The 22,618-nt window shown below is 45.1% G+C and overlaps 1 protein-coding gene across 1 annotated transcript; it reads left to right on the top strand.

Annotated features, from left to right (window-relative positions):
• Positions 1-52: 52 nt before the first annotated feature.
• Positions 53-21,822, top strand: COTL1 (coactosin like F-actin binding protein 1). Its single transcript, XM_074913189.1, has 4 exons — positions 53-246; positions 614-696; positions 10,667-10,824; positions 20,444-21,822. Exons 1-4 carry the CDS (start codon positions 170-172, stop codon positions 20,552-20,554), a joined length of 429 nt encoding a protein of 142 aa, XP_074769290.1. The 5' UTR covers positions 53-169; the 3' UTR covers positions 20,555-21,822.
• The last annotated feature ends 796 nt before the right edge of the window (positions 21,823-22,618 follow it).

Below are 22,618 nucleotides of genomic sequence, written 5' to 3'. Positions count from 1 at the left end.
ACTGCGCGGCACTGCGCGGCGCTGCGCGGTGCGGGGCGGCAGCAGCGGCAGCAGCAGCGGCAGCAGCCCCGGCGGCGGTGGTGGTGGTGGTGTCCCCCCCCATCCCAGCTCCGCGCCGCTCCGCGCTCCCCACCCCCCCACCCCCCCCTTCCCCGGCGCGGCCGCCCCCATGGCCACCAAAATCGACAAGGAGGCGTGCAGGGAGGCGTACAACCTCGTCAGGGACGATGCCACCGAGGTGAACTGGTAGGTGGCCCCCGGCATCTCCCGGACAGGCACCGGTGCTCTGTGATCGCCCTTCTCTCCCCCCTCCCGACAGGGTGACTTTTATAGACCTTATTCTCCTTCTGCTCTCCCCTCCTCCCCCTAAAGGATGTTTTCTGACAATATATTCTTCCCCATCTTCTTTTTTTCCCTTTCCTAAAGGCTGATTGTTCAATATATTATTCGCCTTCCCTTTCCTCCATCCCAAAGGGCGACTTTTAAATATATTCTATCCCTTTTCCCCCTCCCCAAGGGCGACTTTTAAATATATTCTTCCCCTTCTCGTTTCCCCTTCCCAAAGGACGACTTTTATATATACTCTTCCCCTTCTCTCTTTCCCCTCCCAAAGGGTGACTTTTAAATACAATGGCTCTACAATCGTCCCTGGAGACCAAGGGGTAGACTATGAAACCTTTAAAAGGAAGTGCACAGGTAAGCTCCGTCTTGCTTTGGCACTTTGCCGTGTTTCTTGCTGCTCGGTGCAAGGGGGGGGAAAAGGATGGGAGAAAACTTGGGTAAACTGGAATTAGTGCTGCAGCTTCCCCGCATCTGCCCGGTCCTGCATGATCAGGTTTCCAGCCTCCAGAGTGCAAGTCCCCGAAGTCCATAGTCCAGCTGGTCCTTTGTCTCACCCTTAGACTTAAGGTCCTTTGGGCTTTCCCCCCCCCCCCCCTTTGCATAATTTTTCATTGCTTCTCGGTTATAAACAAGATAAAACGCTTCATTAGCGATGGTCTCCTTGTTTAGTACTGCAGTTTCAAAGCAAAAAAGACTCAAAAATTTTTGCAGCTTAAAAGATGCAGTCGTACAGATCATTTTGCAATAAAATTCTATCAGTCGTATTCATAGCGCTGAAGCGGCTGCAGTTAGAAGGCTTGCTCGGATTTTTTAAGAACGGGAAACCCGAGAAGAGAGTGGTTATGCCAGAGATCGGCTTGAATAATACAGCACAGAAAACAATCATATATGTGGTGTTGCACAACCGCAACAGTTGCAGCTCTGGGTTTAAACGTGGCAGTTGGTTGTTGAACAGTTTGTTGTAGAACATTAACAGGAGAAACAAAGCCTGGGGAAAATGAAAATAAATGGAGGAATATTTAACTTCATCGGATCTTAACTTTTGATGTGTTTTAGAAATGTGGGCTTTGATTTTTCTCAAAATAACTCCAAGGGGGGAATTGTATAGCTTCTCCTCCTGTCTTGGCTGCTATTTAACAATGCCACCAAGTGACATGAGGTATGAAGCATTTGTAACTAATACTGGACTATAACAAAGTCTTCCTCGCCTAGTTACTCTACGATCAGGTATGATGGTTAACCTGTACTTTTAGAATTCGGTATCTGGACTGTGCAGGAATTGTGTGCTGAGCAGTCGCTCCCCTCTGCAGGTGGGGCGCGTCCCGAGGCGCTGTGGTCAGAGTCCCACAGCTATTGAAACGCCAGTGCCTGCCCAGATTGGTCTGTCAAGCCCTAGGGCTTGGCTGTATTTTACTGAGCTGGAGGGGAGGATTTCCAGTAACTTAAAGGAGGGCAGGACCAGACTGATATTTATTGGTCAATAAGTATCATAGGAGAAAAATATGTTTTAGCCCTTGGAAGGTAGCCACTGAATCAAGATGGTTCAGAGTGCTCTGCTATGACATTTGCTAGATGTAACAGAGCTACTCATTTCCAGCTGTTCTTGAGACCTTCGCATGGGAAAATTCTCAAAACTGCAAAGGATCCTCTTGTAGGTGATGTCAGAAGAGCTGATGTCCTGTACTGCAAGAATTCCTTCCTGCTCAAATCTTCTTAATGGGCGACGTAAGGAAAAAAGCGATTATCTGGCACATGGGGGAACCCAGGGCTCAGTACTTTTGAAGTTCATGCCAACGTTATCTGAAGGGTTAGTAGTTTTCTTGGAAGGTCAACGGCTTCAGTATCTGAATGCCATGTTCCCTGTCTCCTCTGGTGGCCAAGATAACTGAGCATCTCCAGGGTCTCCAGACATCTAGGGCTTGCAGAGGAACCCTCCCCATTCATTTTTTTCTCCTTGTTTTTAAGGAGTCAATGTCTTATTTTATCTGAACTGATTTTTACTGCTTTGTCTGGAGTGGCACCCTCTCAAGAACAGTTCCTATCTTCCCTTCTGTAGAAAAGACAGTACTTTTAGCCAGTGGCTAAGCAGGCAGAGAGTCTTTGGCAGAGAGCAGGCACGGGGTTGGGCTCGGTAGGATGGGTATAACAACTAATGGAGGAACATATTGCACTTTGGAACATGGCCAGTTTTGTTTTCTTGCCATCATTTTCATGTGCCAAACCCTTATATATAAACAGGGCATTAAAATAAACAGAGTTTAAGGAAACCTTGTTTTATATCAGCAAACTGCCAAGCTGGCTCCAATACTGAAGCATTTTTACAGCAAAAAGGAAATTTTGCATATTTTAGGCATAAGCATGGTAAGGGGAGAGTTAAATAAAGGGCATCTGTGGGGCAGACTGTGGCCTATTGTTAGCCCTTAATGTGGAGCTAAATCCCTTATAGCTGCTCCATTGCTCCCTTTCCCTCTTTCTTCTCTTCCTCTTCCTTCCCGTGCACCTGCTACGGGGCTGCTCCTCAAATCCACCTCTGGAGCACAGTTGTTGGAGGCTTAAAGAACTAGTGAAATTCAGGTACCAGGTTCTTGGCTAAGTGCTAGAAAGGATTTTCCTCCACCCACGAATTACAGTGCAGCAGTTGGGAAAGCAAGAGAGGCAAGTTTCAGTGCCTCCATCTGTGCAGCAACCCTTCGCCTGGACCACTAGACGTAGTCAGAAAACAAGGCTCGTGCCAGCAGTGAAGTTAGAGCTTTCCTGCCTATCTGGAAGAAAGGTGCCAAATGTTACTATGAAGTAGAGGTGGTTGGAATATTTCTACTGAAAGTCAGTAAAAAAGAATGGGAAGGGATGGGAAGAACTGCTAAATATTATTCCTTCCTGTTGCTACGTCTTCCCTCATGGTCCACATGCCATCTCCTTCTACATTTTGCAGGAGGGGAGAAGAGCCACTATTAATGCAAACAGCTTCAGAAAATGTGATTAAAAGGTTAAAATAACAGCATCAGAATAAACTTCCTTCCTTGTTTTGAATTCCTGTTTTGTGAAAAACTCTGCCCCGAAAGCCACAAAGTACTGCAGCTGCCTCTGGTAGAAGCTGAGCATAATTTGGTGGTTGAAGGTGAGAGCGGGAGCTGGAATTGAAAACCTCAGCATGCAAAGCATCACCAAGCCCCTCTGTCAGAGCTCGCTCTGTTCTACTTTCTGCACCATCTATTTCAGTGCTGTTCTGAGTAGCAAACGTCTGCGTTCCCCGCTTTCTTTAATAACCAGTCTTATTAAAAGCACCTTTGGCATGCGGTACATATTGCTTCCCTCCAGGGCATTAAATTACAGAGCGGGCGGTGTCAGTGTGTGCTAATTCATGTGGCTCTGAGACCAAGAAGGTCTTTTGTGCCAGTTTGGAAGACATTTGCCTGTGGTGGATATCCTGCCTTATGCAACGACAGGGGTTAGGAAGGGCTGGAGGGGGTTGTTGGTAGCATGGTTGTATTTTTGCTTTTTCTTTCCCCCCCATACATAACTCTTTTCATGCACACCATGGCCCAACCCTTTCCTGATTCTGCCAGCCTCCTCGGGGAACGAGAGTGGCTGAGGACAAAGGGAATAGCAAGGAACTGAAATTGCTTCTTTTAATGGCAGTAGGGGTTCAAAAAGACCGTGTTAGAAACCAGCTCTCTGCAAAGCTCCAGCAAGGCTCTGTGGGCTGCTCTTGAAGGAACGGACGACAGAGCGGGGTGCTGAGCTCCTGGGGCAGGCAAGGGCCGTGCTCTGAGCCAGGAGCTGCTCTGCAGCCCCTCTACCTTGTGTGGGTTTCATTACTCGCACTGCTCTACTCTCAGATACACATTGCACATCAGACCTGTATGTCACATATCCTGGGGTGGAGGCTTTTCCTTCCTAAGCTCTTTACTAAGCTTTGTGTACTAGCAGAAGAGTTTGAGGAACTGCATAATCAAACTATCACCCTTTTCCCATCCCACTGTTTGGGAACAGCATTTGGCACTCTTCGAGGAAGACAACATGGTAAGAAAAGCTCCGGTGCCCTTTTGTTCAGGGGCCCAGGGTTATGCTGCAAGAGCAGCCTGAACCCTGGACTTTTGCGTATCTTGCTGTCAAGGTCTGTGTCAGGCCACAAGACGACTCAGACACTTTGGCTGAGAGGTTGTAGACTCTGCTTTAGTCTCAGGCAGTAGTATTCTCTGTCCCTCAGATGTGTGAACACCTCTCCTCCAGCCTATCCCAAAGTAAAGTCAAGAGGTTGGTTTCAACCACTGGCACAGTCAAGTCCTTACACGATTAGAGGTGGCTGCTGGTGGCACTTCCTCTTGCAGTCCTGCGTAATGACCGACATACGGGGCTGCATTGGCCTTTGTCTGATCCAAAGAGTCTGGAGACCAAAGTTGAGGACATTAATTGTATCAGGGTCATTAAACACACAGTGTAGACACCCCCCGTGTCTTCTGGCTAAGGACTGTTTTGGTTGGGCTTAACAGCACAGATTATGTCTGCATTAAACAAGGACTTAATTCAAGGCTTTTGATCCATTTTACTTCACAGTTACAGCTCTTCCCTCTGCAGATGGCATGAGTCCAGACGTAGCATTAATTTGTTGTTTAGTAGTACGTGCCATCAGCACACTTTTAAAAAAAAAAAAACAGCTGAGCTGGTGGATTTGAAGCCAGAAACAAATAAGAGTTGAAGGTTATTGTATGGAAGGATGTGAAGACTCTTTTATTTAATTGTTGTTTTTAATTTCAAAGTCTCATAACTGGGCTGGTGATACTGTTGCTGAGAAGAGTAGAATGACATACAACTGAGAGACTGAACTGAAAGTCTGGTCAGAAGCATCCACTTAAACTTTTGGGTGATACCTGACTGTAGCAGACAGTTTGCCTCAGTTTCTGTACTACGAAGCAGCAGAGCATTGCATTGTCTCTGTCTGTGGTTTAATGTTTTTTAAAGTATGTATTCTGCCATTAAGTAACAGAGAGGTCGGGAGACTGTATTTCCCCCCATGCCACATGTGAACAGTTGTTTTTCAGTGCATCTCTGACAAAAGAAATAATGAGCCTTTTATTTGGAAAGCCCTAGTCCAGATAAATAATTGCAGTGACAGCATGAAATGGGATAGTTATTCATGTGTCTGCAAAGATCAAACCAAAACCATTCTGTGCATTCAGCACGAGGAAGAACTGAAAATCTTTGGTCTGAAATGAATACCCTATAAAATAATTTCTGGTTGACATAAAACAATAGGAAGGAAATAGAGATAGAATTGGCTCCTAAGACAAATGCAAGCTCTTCTGGGCTTACGACAACTGTCCTATAAAGCCTGGCCTTAGGAGCTAAGAGTTGAGTGATCACCAAGAATATGTTGGCACCTGAAGTTGTAGGAAAGATTTGTAAAAATGCACGAGGACATATAATGAGATAGGTGCTTATCTGTATTTGACTACATCTTAGGTTGCTAAAATGGGCTTTGTAAATCAGTCTCCTACTGCTTTTGTTTTCCTTCTCTAATGTTGGTTCGGCTTGCCTGCTTTCCCTTAATATCTACTTAAAGGAAGACCCGGGGCCATGGGTGGCTTATGGGAATTTCGCACTGTCTTTGCAGCATTTTCCTGCTCCTGGGCCCTCCCTGCTTGCTGTGAAAGTCCTGCTCGTGGGAGGGTCAGCTGAAGTGGCGTGTGTTTGACAGCGATCTCCCGGCTGCCAGCTGGAGCTGTGGCTTAGACTGTCCCTTGCAGCGCACAGGAGGTTGTTTTAGGCAATATCCTCATTCATTTTTGTGGGAGTAACTCGTCAGGTTGAGTTCTGCACTGAAATAGTAACTCTTTGCATTCAGTTTAGTTTTGTAGTGCTTAATTAAAATAGCATGGCTGTGGGCCCTGCATCTTACCATCTTCTGCTAGGCATAAGAGCAGGTAAAGAAGAGTGTTTTTGCATGGCCTTTGATTTGGGGCCTGCCTGGCCCATCCTTCTGGCTGACAAACGCAACTGTTCCTTTCTTCAGGAAAGGGGAACAAAGATGGATCCCCTGTTTTCTCCCACTCTGCCCTCCAGTCTATAACCAGGTCAGGAGAGAGACCACTACAGGACCAGTCACTGGGGTAGGAGCAACTCATCCTGATGAAACGCTGCCGGTGGTTTCACTGGACATGGGCAAGCTGGAGAAGTCAGCGTGGGGTCATTGTCCCCATGCACTTGTGTCCTGAGTACCCTGTACCAGTGTCAGCCATCCTGGGTCACACGGAGAATGTTTGGTACCCCACTATAGTATGCCCTGGGGGCCAAACTTTTTGTATTTGTCTTAGAGGACTTAATGACCATGTCTGCGTGGTGCAAGGTAGCACTGCATCAGATATATCAGGGCTTCAGTACAGGGTTAAAGAGGGAAAAACCAGTGTTTTCTGTCTGCACTTCTAGCCACGTGACTACAGGGGTGACTGAGGAGGTGGAAAATTGACAAATTAATCTAAAATTAATCCAACTGAAACAAAATAAATCCTTCATGAAACCTGTCACATGCCATCAATAATTTCTTGTTGGCCAACACAAAAGCAGATCATTCCATCAGCTGTATGTGACCTTGATTCAGCAGGCAGGTGAAGCTGGGAGCAGTGGCCTTATCTTGGCTTGGCCATTCAGAGCTGAAAGACTCAGAACCGTGATGCTTTTCACAGTGTATTTCGTTCCTGCAGCTATTATCTTTTACTGATGACTCAGTGCATTTTAACCTAATGGGGAATTTTTTAGTACAGCTGAACCAAAGGGTTTGAGTGGATGAAAAACAGGGGAATGCCATCAAGGAAATCTCTGCAGCTTGGCATCGAGCTTTGTTGACAGCCAAGGGCAGCTTAATCATTATATTTGGAAAATCCTGCCTACTGATAAGTAAGGGGTTTGGAGAAAAATACTAAGTGATGCTCATTAAGGCATTCATTGTACTTTTAATTGTTTGTATAGCCCTGTTGTCATGCTGTACGAGCATACTTAAAGGAGCAGTGATATTAGTAGGGATTAATGTTAATTTCTGCTGTTTGTAACTTGTGAGATCTCAAATAAGGCTGCTATTTCCCTTCTACCCAGATCTATTATTTGCTTCTCTCTGCCCCGAAACTCATGGCTTAGTGACTAGGAAGGTGGTTGCATAGAGCTAGGCAGGATTTCCTCTTTCAGAGGAAATCTACTGTCTCTCTCTGATTTGTTACACTCTCCCACACACCCAGCAAATTCCTAAACCCACTGTAAGTGTGAAGAGGCAGGGGGTGGGGGGTAAATATTAATGCTCTGAGATTTCTAGGGGAGTTGGCAGTGCTGGCATTGATGACTTATAGCACAGCGAGGTGATCTGGCAGGGGAGAACTGATTAACTGTGGAACAGGAAATCTGGGAGTATAAAAGAACTTGCGTTTTGATCCCATTATCACTCCGAACATGCTTCAGACTAATTGTGAAACTCAACTACTTCTGCTCAGGGATTTTGACCTGCACTTGGAGGGGATCCTACCCAGGCTGAACTAGTGCTAAAAACCTCCACATCTGTCCCTGTTGCCCTTTTAGGAAAGGAGACATGTTAATTGCTCAGGGCTCCAATTCACATTCCCTCTTGGCTTTTTCTGCAGCTGCTGAAATGCTCCTCAGCTGCTGCAGTTCACAGACTGGCACATCAAGTTAAAGCCTCACGTATGGGTAGTTTATATGAAATACACTGGACCAAAAATTGTGGCAGCTGGAGCGCCTGTTCTGCCTACTGTGGGGATACAACCTCCGTGGGGAGAGAGGAGGAGGGAGCACGCAGCTGGGGTGTAACCGTTCAAGCCCCCACAAGTAAACCAGCCCCAGGTAAATTCTGCTCAAGATGGTGACTCAGAGCCCCACATCCAACCTCAGTTGCTCATTAAACTTACTGAGACCTGACATGATGAAGTAAGAGTTGCTCATAGTCACTGAGTCGTAGGTGATCTAATAGATAAAAGCCCACATGGAATTGCTGGGTTTGGCTCTCTTCAGTGCCACTGATCAAGCTGCTTTCAGACAGGATGGGAAAACACTCCCAACCTTTCTGCTGAGAAGCAAATCCTGCTGCTGCCGGTGATCTGTGGGTTCATGTCAAATTAAAGTTCATGCCACAGAACCTGCTTTCTACATTGCTATGAAAAAGCACTGCAGAAAAACTTGTAATTCTTCACATTCATTATATTTTTTTGTTATTTTTATTATAAATGGGCATATTCCAAAGCAGTCTTCAGGATCAGTGGCAGCGTTTGGTAGAAGGGGCAGGGATGACAAACCTACGTACTCAAGGTGGAAAGTGATGGGTCCATGGGAAAGGCTGAGACACGGTTACAGTGTAGTAGGGGCCAGGACTTGATGACATTAAAGTGCCTTCCAGCACTGTGTTCCCATAGGAACCACAGTACAATTCTTAGCGGAGTGTGGCCTCCTTTCTTGTCAGATCTGGGAAAGCAAGTTTTTTTTCATTGCACTGTTAATAGTAACGTTAGGGGATTTACTGTCTCTCTTCACCTTGGGTATTTCCTGGCTGTCGGTTCATTTATGGTTCTAATCAATCTTGGGAAGAGGATTTACTGTCAGAAACAGGAGTCTCTCTGTGCATTTCTTGTACTTGCCAGTAATAGGGTATCTGAGAGAATTTTGTTTGCCTGCACTGTTGATACACAACTCTTATTCTCCTTCCAAAGGTCCACATGGATTTTTCTTCTGAGTAAGATCTCTTTCTCTGTTTCAAATTTGAAACCTTTAGAGGAGTTTGGTTCAAATGCTGTACTGGCTCACACACCTCCCTCTATCCTTTTTCCATTTTTCCCTAGTAGTCTTCTGTCAGTGGCAAAAAAGTACATAGAGAACAAAATAGGGAGAGCATGGGTGGTTTTTTTTCAGACTTTAAAACTTATCTTTTGTAAGGGGACGTTGTCTTTACTCACACTTCAGCAAAACAAAGTGTTAAAGGAGCTCTGAGATCTGTCAGCTTTCAGAGAAATCCCACTTTTTTTTGCACTGATTCCTAGCAGCTTATTTTCTGGGGATGAGCAATTTAGAAGCACTTCTCCACCGTCCCCAGAGCTCCTGGGGCTGTCCTGACCGTTCATGGAGCGTGCTGTAACGGATCCAGGGCTGGGGATGTTGGCAAACGTTACTACACCTGGAGCCTGCGTTTTCACCTGGCAGTAGTCAAGACGGTGAATAACTATAAAACATGTTGAACTGGTCACAACAAGTGTAACGAGGATTAACATGATTCTTTTCAAACAGCAAGTTTGTTCTTTCGTTTTGAGTCATCTCATTTCGTTTAAAAGGTCTTGAGTGACCTGTAACAGATGAAGTAGCTATGATTAGGTATATTCCACGATTGCACAACTGCCCATCTGCTCTGCTTTTCTGCACAATCCTGGTTGAAGGCTCCAGCATCGTGCATGCCACCGAGGCTGGGGATATGAGTGGATGGTATCACACGCTTTCTAAGTGCCTGTGATCATGAAGGCGTCCAACTGCCTCGGTTGATGAGTCACCCTGCAATGAAGGAACGAACTCTTCGAGACAAGGAGTTTACAAGGTTTTTATGCATATGGCCAGACTAAATAAGTAGTCTGGTGTGATATAGCAGAAACCAGCTGTGAAACAAAGATCAGAACTGTTCTAAAATCCAAGGCATTTCTCTACAGGGCTTTGGAAGAAATAGAAAAACACATCTGGGGAAGTAATTGCAGATTTTTCTTTTGCTCCTTCTTCTCCCCTCCTTCTTATAAACTCAAACTACAGGTGAGCCAGAAACGTTGCTGAAGGGAAGGAGGGGAGAGGATCAGATTTGCACAATGGCCAGTTTCTGGGTATATGTTATAAGATATGACCCTAATCCTGCTGTCCCTTAAGAAAGAGACACTGGGAAATCCTTTCTTCTCTTCTTGACCAGTAACCTGCAGGTGGCTGATCTGCCTGAAGGTGTAACGGGGGTTAGCTCTGTGCTCTTGAAGTGCCCGTTGACTGTATTTTAGCCATTTCCAAACTCACTAGCAGCACACTAATGTAGCATGGACTGGCCAGCACAGCCAGTTTCCTCCCAGTAACTGAGAGCACCCCAGGAAGAAGCGGGCCAAACACTGGCAAAGCACACCTTGCAAGCAAAGGGCATTTAAGCAGCGCCCCTGTACTGCCCTGTTAATGCTGAACACTGGTGTTATAACACAGGATCCGAGCCTTGGCTTGGTCTTTAAGTTGTGAGCAATAGTCTCACCCTGAACAATGGCAAGGCAGGGATGTTTCTGGTTTTAATCATTTTATCCTTTTTGCTTTGTCTCTCCAGATGATGTTCGATTGTTTGGCTTTGTCCGATTCACCACCGGTGATGCCATGAGCAAGCGAGTCAAGTTTGCCCTCATCACTTGGATTGGAGAGGATGTCAGTGGCCTGCAGAGAGCCAAAACTGGGACCGACAAGACTCTGGTCAAAGAAGTAGTACAGGTAACCTCTTCCTTCTGCTTCTAATCGCCAGTTCTCAGCACTTTTAGCTCTACAGACACCAGCAGGAGAGAGGGGGAAGGATTGGATCATCCCTCAATTTAGTAGTTAATCCTTTAACAAGAAGACAGTTTCCTATTGCCTGTCTTCCTACTAGGAAGACTTAACATCTGCCCTTTGAGCACTCAGGCATAAAGAAGCACATTTGAGCTTAAGGCTCTCTTAACTATTTCATGAGGAGGGAATATATGCACTCCCCTCCTTGTCACCACTAAGATGTTTCTCATCTCCTTCCTTGAGATGGAAATAATATAATATTGAATAGCAGAGAACAAGGCAGTATTAAGCAGGTAAAATTAAACAGAAAACCCCACGCCCTTATTTAAACTTCTCTTGAGGCCTTTTGTCTCTGCACAGTGAATTCGTGGACCTAGTCAACTGAAGTCTGAGGTTCCTATCAGTACCAATTAACTAACAGCTCTTAATAGATAACTAGATTTGAATAGTCTTATGTTTGTCCTTGGCGTGTCAGGGAAAAAGAGAAATGTGTTTGGTACACACCTTGGAAGGGCTTCACTTGAATTTGTCTGCCCCAACTGAGCTTACCGTTTGACTCAGCCAAGGCCTCCCAGCACACTCTGAGCCAGACTTGCTCTGTTGGGCTCCAAGCTCAATCCAAGTGAGTGAAAACAAAAAATAGCCATGAGAGAATTGGGGAAGGCTGCAAAGAACTGCTGCCAAAAAGCTGACTTTAATGGAAAAGATGCTAATGTTTAGCAAGTTTCCTCTGAAGAAGTATTTAAAGCAAGATTATCTTTTTCATCTAATCTTAGGGCCAGCTCTCCAATGCCTGAGAAATGGTCTTTCTTATGTGCTTGGAGAACAGGCTGGTTATTGAAATAATCTCTCAATAATTGTGTTCTTGACTATGTAAAGAAATCTCCCAGTAGGACAATATGAAGGATGAGAATGAAGTCCCTCTCAATTCATTGTTAGTTTTTATGATACAGAAGATTATTTTTAGGTAAGAAGCATGAAGAATGTAATAGATTCATATACTTCTGGAAGATAAGCACTGGTGCTAAATGTTTCAAAATGGGAACTATGCAGAGGGGTCTGTTCTGAAAAAGAAAGTTCCATAATGACACCTGAGAGATAGGAAAGAAAATCTCTGTTCATGTGAAGCAGCTGAAACTGTGTAATTGTAGCTGAAGATGAAATTATAGAGTACGAGTGAATGACTCATATAGGAGTCACTAAGCCCAAGATTTTTTAAAAAATATGTTTAGACAATTTATTCCTCTGGAGTTGAATAGCATTCCTGAATGCTGTTCTAAGGTCTGTCCCTCAGGTCTGTTACATATAATTTGCAATTTCATTTCTTTCATCTTTGATTCGTAGTCTGTACGAGTTAATAATCTGGTGGAACATTAACCATTCTTGGCTGTTACTTAAAAGCTTTCACATTCCAAATTATCTGTACTAAAATATGAAAACAATACAACTCGGGCTTAATACACTTTTATTGAGGAACCATGTCTATAGCCCTCTCCAAAGCACCTCTCAATGGAATGTCAGCGGTGATCTCCTTTCCATAAGAAATTATCTTGACAACTATTTTGAATAGTTCTACATGTGCAACCGAGTCTCTCTGAGTGGGATAAAAGCAGAACTACTTTCTTCTTTTTTATGCATTAATCTGTCAAAAAAAAAAGAGGTCAAGAAAGTCCAACTGAAATTTAGTGGAGGGGATTTATCCCAGAGCTATTTTACTCTTACTAGTTCTCTTGACCTTCAGGTACATTCCTAGTCACCCCAGTGCTTCTGATTTTTACAGATTGAGATGAGTTACACATAGAAGATTACAATTAGTTGTTTACTGTAATGATAAATGAGAAATCTGACTCACTGTTGGTTCATCATTTGGAATAAGTTTCCCCTAAAGTGGAAATTTTTTTCTTTACTAATGCTGGATCTAGGTTATTGGTAGAGTTTGTCTCTCTGCAGTTGTAGCTGCGTGCATGGCCCATAGGTGCACTTCCCCCATGCCACGTGGCTCTCCTTCCAAGGAGGTGTGGCACAGGGAGGCTTTTTGTACAGCAGATAACAGCTTTGGGTTTGTGATATATAGAAGTGAATGGTTGGGATTCCAGAACAACAGCTCTTCAGTCTGAGAAGCCCTCAGTAAGACTTGAAGGGCTCTCACTATCTTGTAATATTTGCGAAAGCTAACTGTGGCTCTTTATTTAAGACCAAAGCTCCAGTGTGAGGGGAGGCCTGCTTTATATTCACTGCTATGTCGTAGATGCACTGATGAGCTACGGTTGAGCTCTGCTCAGAGCTGAACAAACGCCAATAAATGTTGTTCTTCCGCTGAGACACTCAAAGTGAAAGACAGCTTGAATACAGCCTAGCAAGCAAAACCCACCACGTTGCATCCGTAGAATAAAGAGTGTCCACACATGGGGATTATTAATGGTCTCCTAGAAGCACCTGCCATAAGGAAAACGCAAGGGATATTAACTGTTGAAGAGTAGATTATGGGTTTGTGAACAAAAGGATGAAATATTATAGAGCAAGGAGAGGAACTGGGTTGCCCTCGCTTTTGTATTCCTCCCTTGGAAGGGGGAGCAGCTGCTCTGAAATCTATAGGGAGGTGGCTTGGGAAGCAATGCTGAGAGTCAGAGGAGGAGGTTGCCAAAAGATCTCGCAAGAAGAAAGGACAATTGATTTTTAGCTGTAATAATTGTAAAATTACAGGGATGGATCTCGTCTGGTGCAAATATCCATAGCTCTCCTGGTCTGTACTAGCTGAGAATCAGGTCTTCTTGCTTATTTGGGACTATCCTTATTACCTCTTTCACACTGTTGGAAAATGGGTTTTGCATTTATTGTATTTGTTTTGGATTGAAGAAAAATTCGTTCTGCATTTAAGGTACATTCAGTAGCTTTTTATTTTTTCACAGCCATTTATTTTCCATCTTTTCCCCTTTACCTGAGCTAGAAATTTTGGATCAAGTCTGTGACCTGGTCCAAGTAATTCAGCTGAGTGCAGGTTAGAAGTAAGTCCAGGATGGGGAACAAGTGTTTATCCATATCTTCTTTAGGGTACAGCTAAGTACTAATGTGTGAAGACTCCTGTGTAAATGGAGATGTGGAGTACGGTGATGCAGTATCCCATCTTTTCTCCACTAAGCTTCTGTCTAGGCCAAGGACAGACCTCGGGGTGGGGGGTGGTAGCATGCAACGTCCTGTGCTTTGCAGACTGTTGCTTAAGATGTTCGGGAGTTCATTTCTGGGGTACAGTCTAAACCTAAATCTAGAGTGATCTAAACTTAACAGCTGGGGAACTTTAAGAAGCAGTACACCAGGACAACTTAAACTCCAAGGCGGCACGGCCTGTGTCCTCAGCAGAAGCGTGTCTCACCCTGTGCTGTGGGTGAGCTGGCAGATGAGCCCCGCACGCAGCAGACCCCCCAGCATATGCACAGCTGTAGTTCTGTCACTAGCTGTCATGCCAAGGTTGTACCCAGCTGGCAGTAGATACCAGCTGAACGGAAAGGCTTTGGGCATATTTTCTACTTGGCTAAAAAGGAAATCATCCAAAGCTTGTCTTAAACTCATGTTTTATGTCCTTGGCTGTAAGGATGGTTCTGCCTTTTACCTCCTTTATATGCACAAGCTGTGGTTCATTCAGCCTCAGGACAAATCTGTCCAGGACACTCTCTGTGCTCTGAGGGCTGTTGTTTTGACCTCTTTTATGCCAGAGGCCCAAGAGAAACAGGTCGGTCAGCTTAAGCTGAGAAATCAAGGCTATTGTAAGCTGCTTGTCATGGCTAGGAACGGCTGCCTGCATGAGGTTGGGTTCAGCCATCAAAATTCCTCCAAGGTGAAACCTGGCAGCTGTGGGTTTTAAGTGCAGGAGTGCCAGGCCTTCCAGTGAATGGCCCCCTTCCCTTTGCAGAGAGGCAGAGGGATGATGTTGTGGTGCTTTTCTTCAAGTAAGGACAAGCCCAAGCACAATGGTTGTGGGGCTGGGAGTGGCCGGTGCTGAAGTGGTCTGGTTTTGATGTAAATGCTGAAGAACTGAAAACAGGACTTGGTTTCCCTCTGAGTGTTGCTTCCTCTCTGTGAACTCATTGCCCTTCATGACTGCATTTCCTACCAGGAGATTTTAACCCTTAGGCAGTGAGGAGGTCTTTTTCCTGACAGGACTGAATTCCCCTACAGGGCTGTCTCAGCAATGGGACTGCCCAATCTTTGCCAGTTATTTTTTTTGCCAGTCTTATTTTCCATGAATTTTGACTCTTCTCTGGTTTTTTTCAGCACTCCTGCCCCCACGAAGTCATGTGCTCTATTATTTGCTTAAATCATATTCAGGGTAAAACAGCTCTGTTTCTGTGAGCAAATATTTGTGGCATTTTATTCATTATTTTTTGTGGTGAGGAATTTTTCTGACTGTAGTGATGTCAACAAGTTTACCGAGTTCCTGCTTTGGTGCTCATGGCCACAACGTTTTTTGTTCACCTTTTTCTTTTCCTCTGGATTCCTCAGGGCATTGATGCTGGTACCCATGAGGGAGGACCCACTTACGGGGCTGCTGTCCCTGGTCTCGGGACAGATACAGCACATATAAACCCCATGTATGTGCATTAGGTTTCCTATGGTAGTACAGGGGCCTAAACAGAAGATGGTTCAATAGCTTTGTTAGAGGCAGTCAGAAAATCAAACTCATGCAGTAATGGCTATGTCATGGTGGCTTTGAGACAGTTTTTCTGAGGAGGGTGAGTGAGAGCCTGCTGGGAAGGCAAACAGAAAAGTTCTTTTTGACTGTTTTTCATATTCTGGTTTACTGTGATGACCATACCAAATGGATATGGATTTACAAGAACTCCTAGTCCCAGTCTAGAGAAGGTGGTAACTTTATAAGCAACTTTTTCAGGCCAGAATAAGCAACTTCTCATCACCCCACATCTGACACACAGCCCCGTGACTTTTCCAGTGGGATGCAGCACAGATAGGAAGAATTTGCAGATCAGCTGAAATGTAGTTCCCATTACTGAGAGATGTGTTTGCCAGAGGTTTGGGCTGGCTTCTCCCAGTGGCTGGAACTGATCCACGTAAAAATTGGCAAGGAGTAAATCTGAAGAGAGGGTTTTCGCTGATAGCTTGGACTCTTGACAGCTGATTGCTGGACCAGATTTGGTGTAGCCAGAGTGGAGGGCAGTGCTACTGTTTTGCTGTAGGTGCTTGTTATAGCTCTCCTTGTGTTCACAGAAGCCCTGCTAGAAAATATCTCTGCTGCAGCCATGGGACGTGTCCTTTCTTCCCCATGACCCCAGGTCTAGGACTCATACTATGCTGGAAAAGAAACATGGGTGATGTCTTCTCTTCTGTGCTGCATCTGCACTGAAAATAAGATGACCAGTGGATGGGAGTGGTGACATTAAGCACAGTGGAACTAAGGACTCTGAACATCAGTGGAGGCTGCTGCAAGCCCCAGTGTAAATAAAAACAGCAAGAAGCTGCTCAGCTACCTGGCACCGTCCCTAGCTGCTAAGAACCCAAGTGTCTGTAGATGATACAAGGATTTTCCTTCTGGCTTCAGGCCTACCCATGCTGGGATGTATAAAGACCTCTGCAGACCTTTTTGGTACAGTATCTGCACCAGACAGATTTTCCCTTGGCCAGCTTAAGGAAATTTTATGGCCCCATATGCTAAACATTTAGGGCCTGGAATAGGAAGAAAATCTACTCCACCCTTTTATTTTCTTCACCCTATAAAGTTGCCTGGAAGAGAAAGGCTGGACTGAGCTTGCTGTAGCAATTTCAGGCATCCCAGGGAGAGATGCAGACTCACTCTTTGCAGCCTGACCTGCATGGTTGGAGCCCTTTCTCTTTGTAGTGTTGCATGGAGGTTGACATTGGGTTTGAATTACAAAACTGTGACCCTCTGCTAATCAGGCACAAAGTGAAGTACGTGCTAGATAGGTGTATTGAAGGACCATGAGTAAACCTTTTTACGTTGTGTTCAGTGATTTGAGAGGCAAAGCAAAGCGACTGTGGTCACTGTTGTGTCATGAGAGTGATAAAGATAAATGGCATCATTGTTTTTGTTATCTGTAGGCTGCTGGTGACTCTGGGGTGAATACAAAGGCTAGAATTCACTGGCAGGCCTTGCTGCAGTTGTAAAATGCTTGGGGATAGGGGGAGGAGAAGAGAAAAGGAAGTGGAGGGTGTAAAATGAAGATGCATGTCAGCAAAGCGAGGCCCCAAGCATCAGAGTTATTCACTGCGCCTTAGGCAGCTATAACTTCTGCAATTCTCTGGAAAGGCATTGGGTATTCGTATGTGTGAGAGAAGAGAAATCAGGGACTTTCCTCACCCCAATCTCTTAAGGGCAGAAAGAAAATCTGGTGACAGAACAGAAATCTGGCTGAAGTAGGATGCCTGTTGGCATTGCTGTTAGCCACTTGAAGCTAGGAGTTTTTCCAGTGCTTTGCGGAGCTGGTTTGCTGTGATCAGTTATTTCTAATTGCAGATGACAGTCGTGCCAAACAAGGACCATTGCCTGGTCTAGCTATCAGGCCCAATTAAATCAGCTGGGAATAGTTTTACATTCTGGCAGTTTCAGTGGGGTCAAAAAGAGTGAACTCTGAATAAGCTGGCCTTCAGCTGAAATGTGCCGCTGCTGATCATGGGTGCCCAGTCTCCTGATCTGAGAGACAGAGTCCCTCCTGTCTTTCTGCCCTGATGACACAGGAGGCAGTTTCAACTGTCTCTAAAATACTTATATGCCTCCCTTCCTTCCCCTTATGATTTACACTCTGAACAAAAGCTCAACCCCGAAGAGCTCAAACAGTGAATTCAGAGTGTTGAGGGATGAAGAAGGGTCAAGTAGGATATTGGAATCAGGCAGGAGTTCCAGGCAGCCAACTCACCAGAAGCATCTTCTCCCCTTGGGGCCAGGCTGGATGAGATGTTGGGTGGGTAAAGCCGGTGTGAAGAACCAAAGAAGCTGCTGACAGCACCTACCAGCAGAAAGGAAGAAAGCAAAGAGTTATAAATAGCAGTGACCCAGACTGCACTCTGAGGGTACAAATCTGGCACAAGAGGAAGCCCAGTCAGCTAAGAGGATATTTAAAAGTGGCCAGGAACACAATCCATCTGGCCACTGCTAGGGGTAGACTGTTCAAACTTTGCAAGGTGTCTCGATGGCATTGACAGGAAGTAGGGGCTGATGCCCACAGATCATCACCCAGGAATCACCCGGATAACTGTCTAGTTGACATTTGAGTAATTATCATTACTTCGTGGTACATATAATTTAGTTCCTCTCTGTTCATGCATGAGTGTACTTGCAGTTTTCATTTCAGAATCAGCTGGATTCTGCAAGTGGGCACTGAAGAAAACCTTCCCTGCATTTATAAAATACATACGCTTTGCACGGAATCTCTCTCAGAAATTATTTTATGGGCCTGCCTTAGTTCTCACTAAAGTCAGGGCAAAGACTAGCACTGAAGTGGGCTAGTCCTGGACAATCTGCTTCCTGAGTTGAGGAAAATTTGCTAAACCTGTTAGCACATAGAAAAGAGATGCAAAGGCTCAGCTCAAAAATAATGTAGGTAGCACACCTCAGTGAGCATCAAGTAGTTGAGAGTCACTTGCTTGGTCTTAACAAGAGCTGAGCTTTTGGAGAGAACTCACACAGGAGATCTGGAAGTAGGACATTTGTGAACATGACCAAATCTAATGTTTTGGGCAGTTTGCCTCTTCATTTCCCATCTCAAAAAAAAAAAAAAAAAAAGAAAAAAAAGGATTTGTTTCTCTAAACAAGTTCTTTCCCATTTTCCAGGAACTCTGCTAAGGCATGGATGAGTGCCTGTAATGTCTGTGTGTCCTCACACCAGAAAAGCTGACCACTGAAGCGTGGAGCAAACGGTGCTGTGAAGCCGTTGTTATTTCTTAAGACTTTGTCTAGCTGCTGATAAACCAAAGCAGAGCAGGCAAGGCTTCTCATAGCTGCTATGAGCTTTTTTTCTCCCCGCCCCCCCAGCGACTCTTTGGTAGTGAGGATTTCCTACAGTGTGAAACAGGATCAGCTGCAGCCTGGGAGACTGGCGGGGGGGAGGGAGCTGGTTTGCTCTCCCTTCCATTTCTTCCACGCATGAAAGAGGTGCTGAGGCTCTTTCAAGCTGAATCCTTCTCCACCCCCTCCCTTACCCAACTCGGATCAACCAAACTGAAACCCTCGAGATGCTGACAAATAGAGAGCTCTCCCATAGCTTGGAGTCTGAAACCAATTAGAAATCCTTCTTCATGGTTGTGCCGGGGCTGTTCCAGTGCTGGGGAGACCTGGACGAGATAACAGCTTCTCCCTCTAAGCATCTCCTCATTCTCCCAGGGAGCCTCCATCACCTTTCGGGGCGCTCATCGCCAAGGAACCCAGGCACTGCAGCTTTCCTGAGACATTGCAGCAGGGCTGTTGGGTTTAATTTTTTTTTTTTTGGTTGTTGTCAGTTTGGCCCTGGCCCTGCAGAGTGCAATGGATGCTTGTGCTTGTTCATGCTGTGTAAAACCTCTGTGGCTTGGGGGGAAGGGAAAAAGACACATGCAGTGTTTGCAGTTGTGGTTAGGAAGGAAATAAAATGCTAAAGCAAGAAGGAAATGTGCATGTTTGGTGAAATGTCTGTGCACACACGTGCGTGCCACCCTTGCTGTGAGGCAGGAGGGACAGCCCCCACAGAGGCACAGATCCCTGACTGCAGTGACACAGCCCTAAAGGCACCCTGGGATCCCATTGACTCCGATCTGCTGGGAGAAAGGTTTCCCCTGTTCACAGCCTCACATCGCAGCACGCTGCCTAAGCCTTGCCCAGCCCCCCTACGTTGCAAAGAGCATCCAAGCAGCAAGATAGCTGCCCTGACACACACAAGTGTATTAATAAAGCGTGTCCTTAAAGGTCACTGTGGATCATTAGACCACAGAGCATAGTGGAGCCTATTAAGGACACCAGCAGCCTGTCTGGTACGGTTGATTTTGGCCACGATGTGTATTGGATAGTGGAGAAGTCAGTAAATCTACTGAAGTAGACTGATTTGTTCAGGTACCATCTGCGTGTTACTCAATCTTTAATTGAAGCATCCTCCTATAGCTGGTGGGGTGTGATACTGTCAGGGACTGCAGTGGAGCGCTGTTCTTTTTTTAGGAGAAGGGGTCCTAAAGAGGGCACAGATAGGATTAGTGGATTGCCCAAGATTATGCTGAGGGTCAGTGGCAGTTAGAAGGTCAACAGTTTTGAGCTTTTTAGTTAGCAGACTACTTCAGAAACTTGACCTCACCTAGCCTGTGCATTTATCACTAGGAAGAGTTGTTGCATAGGGCAGGACTGGGTCTTGCAGCCAGTGACTGCAGAAGTAGATGCATAAATGTTTCTAGGTTAAGTGTTGGATTTTGCCATCACTAGTCTTCTGTCTCATCCACCACTTTCTGTTTATCATTTCTAACAAAATAGATAAGGGTATGCAGCTCATACAGCCAGGAAGCTGGATAACCCATCTTTATTCAGGCACTTGGACAAGTATCCCCTTTTTAAACAGCTTTTTTTCTTTATCTCTTGCAGAACTTTGCCAAAGAATTTGTGATCAGTGACCACAAAGAGCTGGATGAGGATTACATCAAGAACGAGCTGAAGAAAGCAGGAGGGGCTAATTATGATGCACAGACTGAGTAAACGAACAAACCTCCTGGCACCATCACCTGGATCTCAAAGGGAGGGGAAAGGCACAACAAACTAACACAACCGAGAGATGAGGCAACTGAAATCCCCAGCTTTCTGTGTGTGTACCTAAGACCTCCCTTTCTTTGCATACAGCGGACTTTTATTTTCCATTCCATCTCATGAAACATCCCTCTCTGGGGTTCTGTTTTTCTTTATTTTTCTCCATTTTTTTACTTACAACTCTGTCCATGTTCTCGCATCTGTGGAATTTAGGTTTGGCTCTGCTTTGGTCCTATTCAGCGCTGTGTTTGTAGAGGCTTGCCATCGAGTCCTTCTTCATATGTGTGCATGTCTGTGTGTTTTAGTTGGGTTCAACCTGGTCTCTGAAGGGAGAAAGTTTGGGGGGAGTTCTGAACATTGATTATTTTCATTTTTAAAAAAAATTTGTTCTGAGTGATATTCTTGGGAATAACATTTTTGCTGTTCTAGGCTCAGATCAACTGGAGTTGACTTCACTCAAACTCTGATTAAATTGTCTAAGCTTAAACATCCAGCTGAGATGTCACCTAAATGCTTAAACAACCAAGCGAACAAAGAAAAAACTCTTCAACTCTTAATAAATGGGAATAAATTTGCCTTAAACATTGCTTGACAGTTGCTATGCTATGTGCTGCATCTCTATCCCTCCCTCTTAAAAATAAGACCCAACATGATCCGAATGTGGGGGTTATTTTGGTTTTTTGGAGTCATCATGGCACAGTAAACTTGAGGGATTTAGAAATGTCTGGACACTTGTTCCCTATTTTGTGTACATTGGTCTCTGGGTTTGTATTTGACTTTCCTAATGCTGGGGCTCAGGAGGTGAAACTGAAATGCATAGATTTCCTTTTTAAATGATGTCTGCGGAAATAGCAGCCGCTGAATCCTAGCAGCCTTCTCTGCCCATGTCCCCCCCTGGGTTTTTTTGCAGTTAAATACAACATCATCAGTTATTTGGGGCCTTCAGGCACTGAACCATCCTGCAGCTGTGACTGAGGGATGGAGCAGGGAAGCTCTGTCCCAGTCCGGATGAAACATTCAGCAGCAGAGGCCCAGAGATAACCTGGGCACAGTTTGTTTGGTACCAGACGGTTTGTTTGGGGGGCTTCTTTGTATGGCTTTTTTTCCCATCAAAGGTAATTGTCCCCAGAATTATGTCTAGGGGGAAACTGTGTTGTACTGGGGCTTGGGAGTCAGTGATATAAACCCATTACAGAAATAAATGTTTTTCAGGAACAGTTCTCAGTGACTCTGTCGTTCTTTTACCTTCCCTGCAACAACAAGCCTATATTTAAGAGGTCTCTTACTCCTGGGTGTAAGGCTTTGAGCTCTTGCAATCTTGGGGCTGTTCCGAGCATTAAACACTGGTTTAAATGTAAAAAGATCTCAGTGCCTGCAGCCCTTGTCTGCTCGTCTCTGCTGTGAAAGGCAGAGGTGACCACAGTGCATCTGACACACTTTTTATTCAGCAGCTCTACATCTAAATTTCCAGCGCCAAAATGCCAAGTGGGAATTATAATTAGGTCAAAGAGAATTTCACACCCACGTAAAATAAATGTAGAGGGGTCAGGAACAGATTTGGGAGCAAGACGACGCTTTCAGGGTGAAGTTTTGCAGCTTCCTGCACAGGGTTACATGGGCGTTACAATTCTGGACTGAAATTACCAAAACTTGAAAGGAGAGAAATGGTTATTTTTTACAGGACTGACAGTAGGGACAGACGTAACTAATGGGGAAGAGCTTTGCAGAAAGCTTGTGATGCTCTGAGGTTTTGCCTTACTGGGTCAGTGACCACAGTAAACTTGGATTTGACAGCTTGTGGGGTAGTGAGACAACAATCTCAGTCTGGTCTTGAAGCCTGGTAGCAGTATCACAAAAAATTCATCAGCACCAGCTGTGATGTGGGGTTTGATGCACTGATCAAGAAGGAGCTCAGCACAGAGGTAAAACAGCTTTCTCAGGGATCTGAACAAGACAAAGCAGAGCACTTGTGCTGCCGCTGGCTGGCTGGCTCCAGGGATGGAGGAAGTGAAGGTG

The sequence above is a fragment of the Athene noctua genome, chromosome 9, assembly GCF_965140245.1.
Source record: "Athene noctua chromosome 9, bAthNoc1.hap1.1, whole genome shotgun sequence".
In the NCBI taxonomy this organism is placed as follows: Eukaryota; Metazoa; Chordata; class Aves; order Strigiformes; family Strigidae; genus Athene; species Athene noctua.
This window is presented reverse-complemented; position numbering and strand designations above follow the sequence as displayed.